The following is a 12843-nucleotide window of genomic DNA, read 5'->3' as shown; positions in this document are numbered from 1 at the left end:
CTCTAGTTATGGTGAACAGGTGGGCTGCCTGATACAATTGATGGTCATCATAATGGTAGGATTTGGCTAATCAGCAAAAATTAAATGAACACTAGCAGCCTAAAGGAACCAGAATGTGTGCAAAGGATTGTCGTTTTAGCTTTAACTTTTGTCTTCTCCCAGAACATGCTGTCTTTTAAGCCGAGCCAAACTTTTTTAAAGGTCTGAGCCTGTGGGCAGGCACTAAATGGCAAACTCAATTTACGGGAGAAGACTTCAGTTTGCTTATACTTATTTACTTATTCATAAAATAACTTGAAAAAATAACATACACTTAAATTTTGTAAAAATGTGCTAATGTTAAACTACATCCAAAAAAAGATGAGCTATTTAAAATGAATGTCGTATTATTTTTAATTGGAAAATTCAATTATACATGGTCTGCCTAAATATTCTGAAATTATAGGTGAGAGAAATTCAATAAATTTCTAATTGTTTTTCTAAAAGCATTTATATTGATCTCTTAAAGAAAGTTTGCAAGCAAGTGTGGAAAAGACAAAGAACTGTCTTTGGTACCAGTAAACCGGTAGCACTCTGGAGAGGATGATTTGTAAAAGAAAAACCATTACCAACAGAATAGAAAATCATACATTTTTGAATATTTTATGACACTCCTTGTTTTAACTTATTTGAAATGGAAATAAGGAATCATGGAAAACTTATAGAAAACCAATAATTTGGCAGAGCACCTTCACATTAAATATAAAATCTAAATATGTTGACAGATACAACACAAAGAGACTTAGTAAGTGACACTCTGGGAAATGCCATGGAGAAATGCTTGTGTAGTTTTGAAAATTTCTTCAATAATTGAGTGGCAAAGATTATTGGTTTTTGTATCACATATTGTTTATTAATAATATTAAATATATTTTTAGTTGTGAGATTCAGGCAAATAGGCAAGATTGAAAGGTGTTGGAAATGAAATTTGTAGCATCTTTGCTTTCAGAATATTTTCCCTAACTGTATTTTTAGTGGACCAGTTTCATATGCTGTAAGGAATAGCTATTTCTGTTGTCTTTTAGGCAAGGCATTCCAGAGAAACTGTTTTTAAGCTTTAAAATGTGTGGTCAGTGAAGAGATGTAATGCCTGTATGATGCAAATAAGGATGCAGATTAGAGAAAGATGTTGTCAGTCACAGGTGTTGGCCTCCTTTGGAATTAATCAAGGTGGCTGGGTTTGAATTTAACTGACACTTTTGACTGTTACATAGTTTAGAAGACAAGTACCTGTCTGCTTAGCAATTCCTATAAACACCTATTTGATTTTGTGCCAGTGACAGTCTTTATGTTTTCTATTACAATAATAATATGCTGGTGATATCAGTTTATAAAATTCTAGTGGTTCATCTTAATCTGGAAGATTTTGTACACACTAATATGTCCCTGAATATTTATAAAACAGAATTGCAAATCATAACATTAAGGTATTTGGTACTATTTATCTGGACTTTATGTCAAATAAAGATCATCTAACACAGATTCTTTAAATCCTGCTGATGGAAAGTCTATAAAATAAATACATATATATTAAATGGAACTGTCATTACATATGCAGGTTATAAAAAGTTTGAGAGATTAGTGTGATACAGTAGAAAAACTATGAAATTTGAAACCAGATTAACTGTTATTTGATTCTGTCTTTAACATATCTCCATTTTGTAAAATGGTAATACTAATATATACATTGTATTTGGGGGTGGGGAGACTTAAATTAATCTGCACAAATAAACCTGGGTGCCTTGGTACCATAAAATTAAACAAGACCTAATTTGTCCTACATTTGTTTTGTCCCATTAGATTTTCAAAAAAACTTCCATAATATCTGTTATTACTAACAAAAATATAAGTTCAGTTATAATATCAAATGATGTAAATATAATATGAAAGATATGGTCTAAGGGGAGAAAAACAATAAGGAAAACTCTTGGTATTTTTCATTGCAAATGAGTAACCTGTAGATGGCAATAGAAAATGATTGGGAAAGGGTTAATTTTCACTGGCTATGTTTCATACATTTCAGTGACTAGCCTAGCATAAATCGAGGACATAATCCATAAGAATAACAGGAACTGAGCAATTTCAGGAAATGCCTTAGAAAAATGAAATGCTACACAATCTCTCCATAACGATTTCTCAGGTTTCTCTGTGGAGAAACTGGTCCCTTTTACTCCCCATTTTTTTTTCTCTGTCCTGGAAAGAATCCTTTATGGGTTCTTGTATTCCCAACAAAATAGGGCAGCCTCTTAGCGAGTCTCAGCATGGTATCAACAGAGGAAGAAGCTCAATAGCCCTAAACAACAATCGACATTTAAAGTCTCTCGAACAGGTAGCAATAACACAGAGAGGGCTATAACACAGAGACAAAGGTCCTTCCAAATCTTATTTACCTGCCTGTCTTCTCCAAGCCCTCTCATAGTAAGCCAGCCTGACTTTTCTTCCTGTTCCCAAACTCCTCAAACACTCCAGCTGGATGTGGGGGTGAGGATTGGGGTAAGGCAGTCCTTATGCCTCTTCTTCCTTACTTTTTGTAAATCTCACCTCCTCATTTTATGTTCTGCCTTTGGGATCTATTCTATATCTTCTTTCATTAAGAGCTCCAAGTTCTTTTTTAATATATATTAGCAGAACCTCCTCCCAATGTCCCTCCTCACCTGTGGACTCAGAACAGAAGCCAGCCCAGCAGTTGAGCAAAGAAGACAAAGGGACCTCCTCGTAGGGGTGGGGAGCGGAAATTGAGAAAGGAGGCCCACAACAGAAGGGGGTGCTAGTTCTGCTCACTTGTGTACTCTTCCATCCCTGGCATACTGAAAGGGTTTGATAAATATTGGTTGGATAAAGAAATATGAATAAATGAATATTTAAACCTTAATATGTTGATTCCTGAGCCTCTTGTATCTCTAAATGCTATACTGCGGAGGAAGTCTACGTAGGTCTCTTGGATTTCATTGTGGAGAATTTGGAACAGGGTGTGAACAGAGGTGGAAGTGGGGAGTATAATGGAAGGCCAAGAGGTTCTGGAGGATTTGTGCTGGACAGCAGTAAACATGCATTTCTGACTAGCTTCAGATATGAGATCATTGAAGGGCAGTTTCTAAATAAAACAGGGCAGTTTCTAAAATAAAAATAATAGGGGAATTTTTTTTTTTACACAATGAAAGCACATATGGCTCATACAGTATTGAAATCAAACCAATAACAACAGAGTATCACAATTTTTTAAATGTATATGGGGAGTCTTACTCACCACTTTTTAGACTTACGTGGAAACCTTACATCATTTTATGATTATCCTTCCAAGGAAAGGGCAGATTGTGAATTTCTATGCACAATTTGGGTGGATAGGGACTATCTTTTGGTTCATATGTCTACATTACATTCCAGGTGTGCCTTGATTTACTTTTTCTAAAAATTTCAAAAACTTAAAACTAATGTTAAATTTTCAAAAAACTAGATTAAAACTAGGTTAATAAAATAGAACTATTAGAGGTGATTGTTTAAATTACAAAAACTGTTCCTCAGTTGTCAACAAGAGTACAGAGAATTTAAAATGGTGAGCTCATTGATTCTAAAATTTGATTCAATTTACAGAGAATTTAGAAGCAACCTACTTTACGTTCAAGTCAAAGTGTATCTGTATCATTTTCCTCTGAAAGTGAAAGAATCATATTGTTAACCCTTTCTGACTTCTAGCCTTTCTTCAGTGTCCTTCATGATTTATTTTTATATCAAAAATGAATTTTCATATTAAGGGCATGCTGTATGTGAACATTTTTACAGTTTGATATGTTGCATTTTAGGCTGATATTAAGTGGAGGTCACCTAAAAATATTTATGATTTAAAAATTGCCCTGGATTTGATAAAATATAAATTTCTAATTTTATATTTAGAAGAGGACCTGAATAAAGAAGGAAAAAGTGCATTTTGCCATGCTGTGCTATTAACCCACTGTCAAAGAGTAACAGTGGAAGCTGTTGCCAATATAGGAAAAGAGTAATGAAGTTATTTTGCTTCTCATTTGCAAATAAACACTGAAGCAGAGAATGCTGAGAAACCATGGCAAACCAATGAAAATATTCATTCTAACTATTACTTACTCGTTTGGGAAAGAACAGAGTGGAATTTTACAGTGACACACAATGAAAGCGTCCAGAGAGATCCATGTGTAGAGGGGAAAAAATTACCTAGGATGTCTATGTTCTCTGGTGATAGAAACCTCAAAGGAAATACCCTCTTTAATTTGGGAAAGAACATAACAGCATATGTTTGGTATCCTTCCAGGATTTCAGCACTCATATTAAGGGTATGAAATATAGCAAGACCTAGCTGTAAAAAGAAAGATTGTAAGATTTTATTTTTATATCATTCATCATACTGTTTAATAAAAAAATATTTACCAGAATATGTCTTTGAGACAATGAGCAACTACTAAAATATATATATATTTTTTTAATTTTTTTATTGTTATGTTAATCACCATATATTACATCATTAGTTTTTGGTGCAGTGTTCCATGATTCATTGTTTGTTCATAACACCCAGTGCTCCATGCAGAACGTGCCCTCCTCAATACCCATCACCAGGCTAACCCATCCCCCTACCCCCCTCCCCTCTAGAACCCTCAGTTTGTTTTTCAGAGTCCATCATCTCTCATGGTTCGTCTCCCCCTCTGACATACTCCCCTTCTCTTCCTCTCCTGTTATCTTCTTCTTTTTCTTTTTTCTTAAAATATGTTGCGTTATTTGTTTCAGAAGTACAGATCTGTGATTCAACAGTCTTGCACAATTCACAGTGCTCACCATAGCACATACCCTCCCCAATGTCTATCACCCAGCCACCCCATCCCTCCCACCCCCAACCACTCCAGTAACACTCAGTTTGTTTCCTGAGATTAAGAATTCCTCATATCAGTGAGGTCATGTGATACATGTCTTTCTCTGATGGACTTATTTCACTCAGCATAACACCCTCCAGTTCCATCCACGTCATTGCAAATGGCAAGATCTCATTCCTTTTGATGGCTGCATAATATTCCATTGTGTATATATACCACCTCTTCTTTATCCATTCATCTGTCGATGGGCATCTTGGCTCTTTCCACAGTTTGGCTATGGTGGACATTGCTGCTATAAACATTGGGGTACACGTACCCCTTCGGGTCCCTACATTTGTATCTTTGTGGTAAATACCCAGTAGTGCAATTGCTGGATCGAACGGTAGCTCTAATTTCAACTGTTTGAGGAACCTCCATACTGTTTTCCAGAGGGGTTGCACCAGCTTGCATTCCCACCAACAGTGTACGAGGGTTCCCCTTTCTCCACATCCCCGCCAACATCTGTCGTTCCCTGACTTGTTAATTTTAGCCATTCTGACGGGTGTGAGGTGGTATCTCATTGAGGTTTTGATTTGGATTTCCCTGATGCCGAGCGATGTTGAGCACTTTTTCATGTGCCTGTTGGCCATTTGGATGTCTTCTTTGGAGAAATGTCTGTTCATGTCTTCTGCCCATTTCTTGATTGGATTATTTGTTCTTTGGGTGTTGAGTTTGATAAGTTCTTTATAGATTTTGGATACTAGCCCTTTATCTGATATGTCATTTGCAAATATTTTCTCCCATTCTGTCGGTTGTCTTTTGGTTTTGTGGACTGTTTCTTTTGCTGTGCAAAAGCTTTTTATCTTGATGAAATCCCAATAGTTCATTTTTGCCCTGGCTTCCCGTGCCTTTGGATGTTTCTAGGAAGAAGTTGCTGCGGCTAAGGTCGAAAAGGTTGCTACCTGTGTTCTCCTTTAGGATTTTGATGGACTCCTGTCTCACGTTTAGGTCTTTCAACCATTTGGAGTCTATTTTTGTGTGTGGTGTAAGGAAATGGTCCAGTTTCATTCTTCTGCATGTGGCTGTCCAATTTTCCCAACACCATTTGTTGAAGAGACTGTCTTTTTGCCATTGGACATTCTTTCCTGCTTTGTCAAAAATAAGTTGACCATAGAGTTGAGGGTCCATTTCTGGGCTCTCGATTCTGTTCCATTGATCTATGTGTCTGTTTTTGTGCCAGTACCATACTGTCTTGATGATGACAGCTTTGTAATAGAGCTGGAAGTCCGGAATTGTGATGCCACCAGCTTTGCTTTTCTTTTTCAATATTCCTCTGGCTATTCGGGGTCTCTTCTGGTTCCATACAAATTTTAGGATTATTTGTTCCATTTCTTTGAAAAAAGTGGATGGTATTTTGATGGGGATTGCATTGAATGTGTAGATTGCTCTAGGTAGCATTGACATCTTCACAATGTTGGTTCTCCCAATCCATGAGCATGGAACGTTTTTTCCATTTCTTTGTGTCTTCTTCAATTTCTTTCATGAGTATTTTAGAGTTTTCTGAGTACAGATCCTTTGCCTCTTTGGTTAGATTTATTCCTAGGTATCTAATGGTTTTGGGTGCAATTGTAAATGGGGTCGACTCCTTGATTTGTCTCTCTTCTGTCTTGTTGTTGGTGTATAGGAATGCCACTGATTTCTGTGCATTGATTTTATATCCTGCTACTTTACTGAATTCCTGTATGAGTTCTAGCAGTTTTGGGGTGCAACTACTAAAATATATTAATACCAGCTCTAAAAGTCAGAATTTCAAGGATTTATTAAACTCCATGCCCAGATAGAGTATTTGGCAGTAAAGGCATTTGAATCGAGTTGGCATTGCCTACTATGCCCAGGACTGTGCGAGGTTCTTTCTCATCCTCAACCCCATGTGTAAACCCCCTCTCACAACTCAATGAAACAAGTATTGCTTCCCTCAAATTTCAGCTGAAGAAATTTAGAGAGGTGATGATAATTTACCCGAGACCACACAGCTGATTAATCTGACAAATTCAAGTACCATGTGTCTCTCCAAACAGAGGGCACAATAAACATGACTTAAAGAGGAGAATATTATAAAATAAAATAAGCAGTTAAATTAAAAGATAAAAATGCAGATTCTATGGATAGAGGTGTCATAGCATAAAGGACAGTTTTCTAAAGACAGCACAGATGACCGCCTGCTCTTTGCCGGGATCTGGTGCCATCGGCCGGTTGCTTTTTTTATGTCTTCCTTCCTTCCTTCATTCCACTGTCAGTCCTAAATGACATACCCCACTCCCTAATGTCAAGAGGCATTAGATTTTATTTTTGATCTCTTTGTTCTGTCAGTTTAAAGGACAAGATGTCAGAAAGAATAGATTGACTATTGACTGGAAGCCAAACCCTTCTGCCTTGATTTCAGAAGCCTTAGCAATTTGGTTCCACTTACTCCCGTAACCTTATTTCTCAGTGCTTTGCTCAGCGACAATCTACCACTGATTTCCTGCCCAACCCCTGTTGTATGTTGTGTGTCAGGCTTTTCCACACTGATATTTCCTATCCCTCTATTGAGCTTATTACCCAAATGTGGGCAGTTTCTAATTGCTTTCAGGAGGGGAAAGTGGGCACTTAATTTACTAGACAATTTGGGATCTTAGGAGACATTTTCTCAATCATAACCCCAGCTTCTAAATCAAATATCTTCTTATCTTGCCACCTATCAACAATAGTAGAACAATTGTTCTCTTAGTAATACTAATTTAAATATATAAATGTAATATAAGAATATTTATTTTAGTGACACCCAAAACATTTGTATAATCTTCCTTGGGTTCACTTCTTAGAACTCTATTAATATCTGAAATCCACCATCTCAGAACTCTTCTCCCATGGGAGCCATAAGAAATATACCTCTTAGAGTTGCTGTGGTATGGGATAATATGATAGTAAAAGCTAGATGTTTGTCTTAATAAATATAGCAATAATATAAGGATGAAGGCTGCACGGGAACAGTGGAATAAAAACACATTGATTTTTAGATCAGTGTATTTTTTTCAAGAAAATTGTTATTAGCATCACAAGAAGAAAAAAAGTGGGATAATCTGTAGAAGATAGTGGCAAATAATATACTTCTCTTGAGTGGATCAAATTGGGAAATAAATGAAAGGGTAATTGAGAATTTTTGACCAGAAAGTATGTAATATGCTGTACTTTTTAAACCACCCAATCAGAAAACAGCCGAGTTTGAAAATATGACAATGCAAAATGATAAATGAGTTAGACTTAACATTTATATGAATACCGATAACAACTAGCATTCAATGGATATGATACTCTAGGCACATTTTTTATATTAAATGTCATAATTTGTTCTGATATAATCCCAAGAGGTATGTACCATCCATCCCCATTTTAGTCCTCATAAAACTGAGGCATAAAGTCCAAAATCACACAGCTAGAATGTGTCCAGGCTGGGAATGAAACCTAGATCTGACACTCAAGCTGATTGCTTAGCATTCATAGGTAGAAGCGAATCATAAAATACTGTAGAAGTAGAAGAAATTCACCAAATTAGAGTATTTTATTTCCTCTCCTGGGTTGCATTTCAGTAGACTAATTCTCTGTGCATCTTATAAAAACACAGTAGAGGTGTTTTTAAATATATGATGTAGCCTTAGCACATTTTTATCCATGAAATAAACAGACAACTTTATTTAGTCAGTGATTGGAATAGTGGTCTGAGTAATTTAATTTAGTTAAACTTAGACACATTTTTTCAGAACAAAATTGGAAAAAATATATACAAAATATAAAACAACCTGTTGACTTTGGAAAGTATGTCACACTATATTTTACCACAGGTGATTAATATTTCTCTTCTTGAGTTTACTTAATCTATTCAGGATCATTTTCATCCCCTGCAAAAAATCCAGCTATATCTCTCTAGTAATTTCCTTCTAACAAACAACATTCATTTAAACCTAAATATGGATCTTCTTTCTGAAATCTATAATTTAGCTGTTTGGGAAAGGAATAAGCCATTTATAATAAATATATACCTGTCACTACCCACTGTTGCTTATATGAGAAGCAAACTGTCTACAATCAGAGTATATGCCCTTCTGAGTTCCACTTGGGGGCTCCCAGTGGCATCTTCCTGCATATGAGGCATCTATGCCTCTCCCTGTACCTCAGATTCATTTATTACAGAAAACCATGGCCTCTGTTTTGAGGCACATGGTAAAGTTCCTAAAGTGACCATCGTGTGAGCCACTAGCCAATATTTACAATAGAACATCCCAAACATATGTCCCAAATTTGAGGAAAATATGCCCAATCATTTTTACATGATGTAATGACACAAAGACAGGAATTTAATTTTATTTACATAGATCACCTAACTTCCCTTTTATTCTGTCCATAGACACTGGAATGATATTAAGCATTTTAAGACAGATGTGTGTATAATTTATTCCTATAGTAACTCTCAAGTCCATGCTTATATGGAATGATTTTGCAAACAAAGAATAAAATAAAAACTGATGAAATGTGGATAATATTCCCAATATAAACTGAATCTCCCCTTTAATAAAGTCAATCTTAAGAAATCCAAGCCTCTAAACTCAGGCTAATCTTTTTCTACAAATTTCTTTTTCAAAATTGCATTAAGTGTAGACACGTCAATGCCATCAGTAAGACCTATTATTCAAAACAGGCAAATAAGTAAAAAATAAATAAATGAGCAAAACTAGCAACTTCCAGATGAGATATTTCCAAGCTCTTCAATTTTCTCAAGCCTTCAAAAATGGAGAGCAGATGTTGCTGCTGACATTCCAGGGAGAGAGAGAAGAAACCTTGTTATGAGCTGACTTTAAAGACTCACTCTGAAAACTTTTGCACAACAGGAAGAGAAGTGAATTTTATCCAGGGAATATAAACATGTTACTGAGCACTAATGATTCCTGTGTGCCAAATTAAGAATTTTGAATAAATGTTGGGCGGGGGCACATAGTATATGTACGGAAGGGAAATTGAGAAGTGGTTTTTGGTTGGTTGGCTTGTTGGTTCGCCTGGGGGTTTTTTTGTTTATTTTTTGGTTTTGTTTTGTCTGTTTTATTTTTTAGAATTGAAAATCCAGAGTTTCTTTCTCTTTTTTTTTTAGCATTTTATTTATTTATTTGAGAGAGAGGGCACGAGCAGGGCGAGGGGCAGAGGGAAAAGCAGATTCCCCACTGAGTAGAGAGCTCCACTAGGGGCTCTGTCCCAGGACCCTGAGATCATGACCTGAGCCAAAGACAGAAGCCTAACTGACTGAGCCACCCAGGCACCCCTGTGTGAGGGTTTAATATGATTTTTTAAAAATTAGATAAATCTAACTCTCAGAAAGCTGTAACAGATAAAGTTATTTCTTTCATTCAGAAAATTTGTGTTGACCACCAACTTGGCAGCATTTACACTCAAAATTGTGTATTAGCTAGCTATTACTGCATAACAACCACCACAAAATTTCAACAGCACACAAAAATGAGCACATATTTTTCACTCATGTGTCTATGAGTTGTCTGTAGTTGGGATGACCTAGGCTCAGCATAGCTGAACTTACCCCAAGCTGAGGGGTTGCACCCACATGTCTCTCATCCTTCTTGGGGTAGATGGATACTCAGGCTATATTCTTCTTATGTAAGAGGCAGAAGCAAAAGAGGACTCAAGCACATATTATGGCTTTTCTTGCTCTATTTTCACTGTATCACATTGGCCAAAGCAAGTCACATGGGCAGTCCAAGAGTGGAGAAGTATACTCTGTCCATGGTCAGGCTATGGCAAATATATGGATGTATAATGCTACTATGTGGGAGTGGTAATTGAGCACAATACTTAAAACTACCATAATGTGGGAGAGAAAATGTAATTTTTACAAAATGAAATCACTTTGTTGGAAAGAATAAAGGTCCTCAGCCTTCAGTATCATACAATTTATTTTTGATCAGCTTCATCCTATCACTCATTTCCTGTTCATTCCTGTACCTAGCTCCTTCTAGAATGTCTTCCTCCTCTTTCTTAACCTGATCGATGTTTATTCACCCTTTAAGCTCAGCACAATACACCTCCCTTTATAGAAAGTAAATTCTGGCCATTCTGGTTTAAGTCAGAAACACATGCATGTCCCACTAGCCCAGCACTTTCCATGTTGCATTGTAATGATCTATATGTCAGTCTCTCCAGAAGGAGAAGAGCTCCTTTGAATCTGTTGTTTCTAACACTGCATGTAGCCAGTGCACATTTATATTTATTGAAGGAAGACAATAAATGAAAAAAAGACGTCAAAAAGATAAAATATCTGCCTTCAAAAATCATGTCCTATCCTCTAAAAGTACATATTAATAATTTTATACAAGTGAATTTGAATTATAAAATCAAATATATTTCCTTGCTGAAATGAAGTCATGTAAGTAGATTATTCATTAAAAAATTAGTACTGTTATCTTCTTTAAAACAATGTAACACGTATTTATTCCCTAAAACTAATTGCATTTTTGTTTTACGTAGAATCATGTTTAGGAGATTAATAAGTGTAGTCATTATCTATACAAGCTTGGGCTTGGTTATTAATCATATGTAAACTACTGAACTATATTAGAAGGAAAATAAAACATTTAATTATTATGAATGGTTGTTTAGAATTACTTCATAATATCAGGCATCACCCTTTTAGATTATAAAATGTGAACCATTGAAGCAATTAAATCACAGCACTCAAATCTCATTAAAGGAGTATGAAAACAAACCTTAGAATGCCTCTATCAAGTATGTTTCTTTTATTCCGTTAAAAAAAAGAAACCTGAAATTAAATTTAGCAATAAATATAGACTTCCCAGCTAGGAATAATTTTTGAAAATACTTATCTAAACCAGAATTACCTTAATATTTAGTCTTAGATATTTATTTAACTATAATTTATTCAATTTGAAAACACATAGATATCCCTAAAGATTTTTAATGTTTTAGCAATCTTAGCCTCATGTTCTGGGATATAGTTTCTCATTAAGAACCTGAAAAGTATTTATTACTTTAATCATTATAGTAACCAACTGAAACTTTTTAAAAAATAATTTATTTAATGACTTTTGTCAAGAACAGTAATTCTATAAAGATTCTTTTTAATTATTTTGAAATAGTAAAATAAAAAATCTATACTAAGAATATAGTATGTGTGAGAAATTGCTCAAGCTATGAGTAAGACTGCTTTTTATTTTCAGAATATGATTCAACATATACCAATTTTGTGTTATATATCAATTTAAGTTAGAAGTTAGCACAGTATTTGGTACATTCTCCAAGTAACACATGATGTATTTGATACAATTAAATGCATAAATATGAATTATTAGGTGAATTATTAGGTTGAGTCATATGAAGTTGACAATATCTGTTGATTTTTTGTTTTTACCTACAAAAATGGTAATTGCACATGGTTTAACCTAATAAAAATTTTTATTGGCAGAATACTACACATGCATACGTGTCCATACAGGAATGTTAGTTCTTCATTTTAATTATTACCAATATTAGGATTTTTAAGTTAGCATAAATTTTATAAGTTTTTAAAAATATATGCATTGACAAAGGAAATAAAAAAATATAGAGTGTAAGACTGCTACTCAGAATCTAATAATCAAAGACAAATTTTATAAAATGAGAAGCTATTTTTTTCATCTCTCACCTCAACAAAAATTGCAAATAGCTATTATTATTCACAATGCAGGAAAAGTAATAATCCTGTTGATTGTGGGAGTTCAAATCTGTATAACCACTTTAAAGAATAATTGGACAGCATTTATCAAAATTTAATGTTGTATATACTCTAGAACCCAGCAATATATGTATTGAACTTTATCCCACGAATATGGTAGGGTGAAAGTGCAACTGGACATTTTTGAGAAAATGAAATGTGGGTGTATGGATATATATA

At 34.9% G+C, this 12843-nt stretch overlaps 1 protein-coding gene across 3 annotated transcripts in view; it reads right to left on the bottom strand.

The window, feature by feature from the left end:
- KHDRBS2 (KH RNA binding domain containing, signal transduction associated 2) overlaps positions 1-12843 on the bottom strand; it is a 567172-nt gene that overhangs the window by 69793 nt on the left and 484536 nt on the right. Inside the window, exon 7 of one of the 3 annotated variants that reach the window (XM_028097797.1) lies at positions 2382-2389. The exons of the other annotated variants lie outside the window; for them this stretch is intronic. Coding sequence (XP_027953598.1) covers positions 2382-2389 — 8 coding nt within the window. The remainder of the gene's footprint in view (positions 1-2381; positions 2390-12843) is intronic. 3 annotated transcript variants of the gene reach the window in all.

Source organism: Eumetopias jubatus, unplaced genomic scaffold, assembly GCF_037043125.1.
Source record: "Eumetopias jubatus isolate StellerSeaLion01/CBP00866 unplaced genomic scaffold, mEumJub1_p1.0 scaffold_6, whole genome shotgun sequence".
Classification (NCBI taxonomy): domain Eukaryota; kingdom Metazoa; phylum Chordata; class Mammalia; order Carnivora; family Otariidae; genus Eumetopias; species Eumetopias jubatus.
Note: the sequence above shows the minus strand (reverse complement) of the source record. Positions and strands in the feature narration are given on the sequence as shown.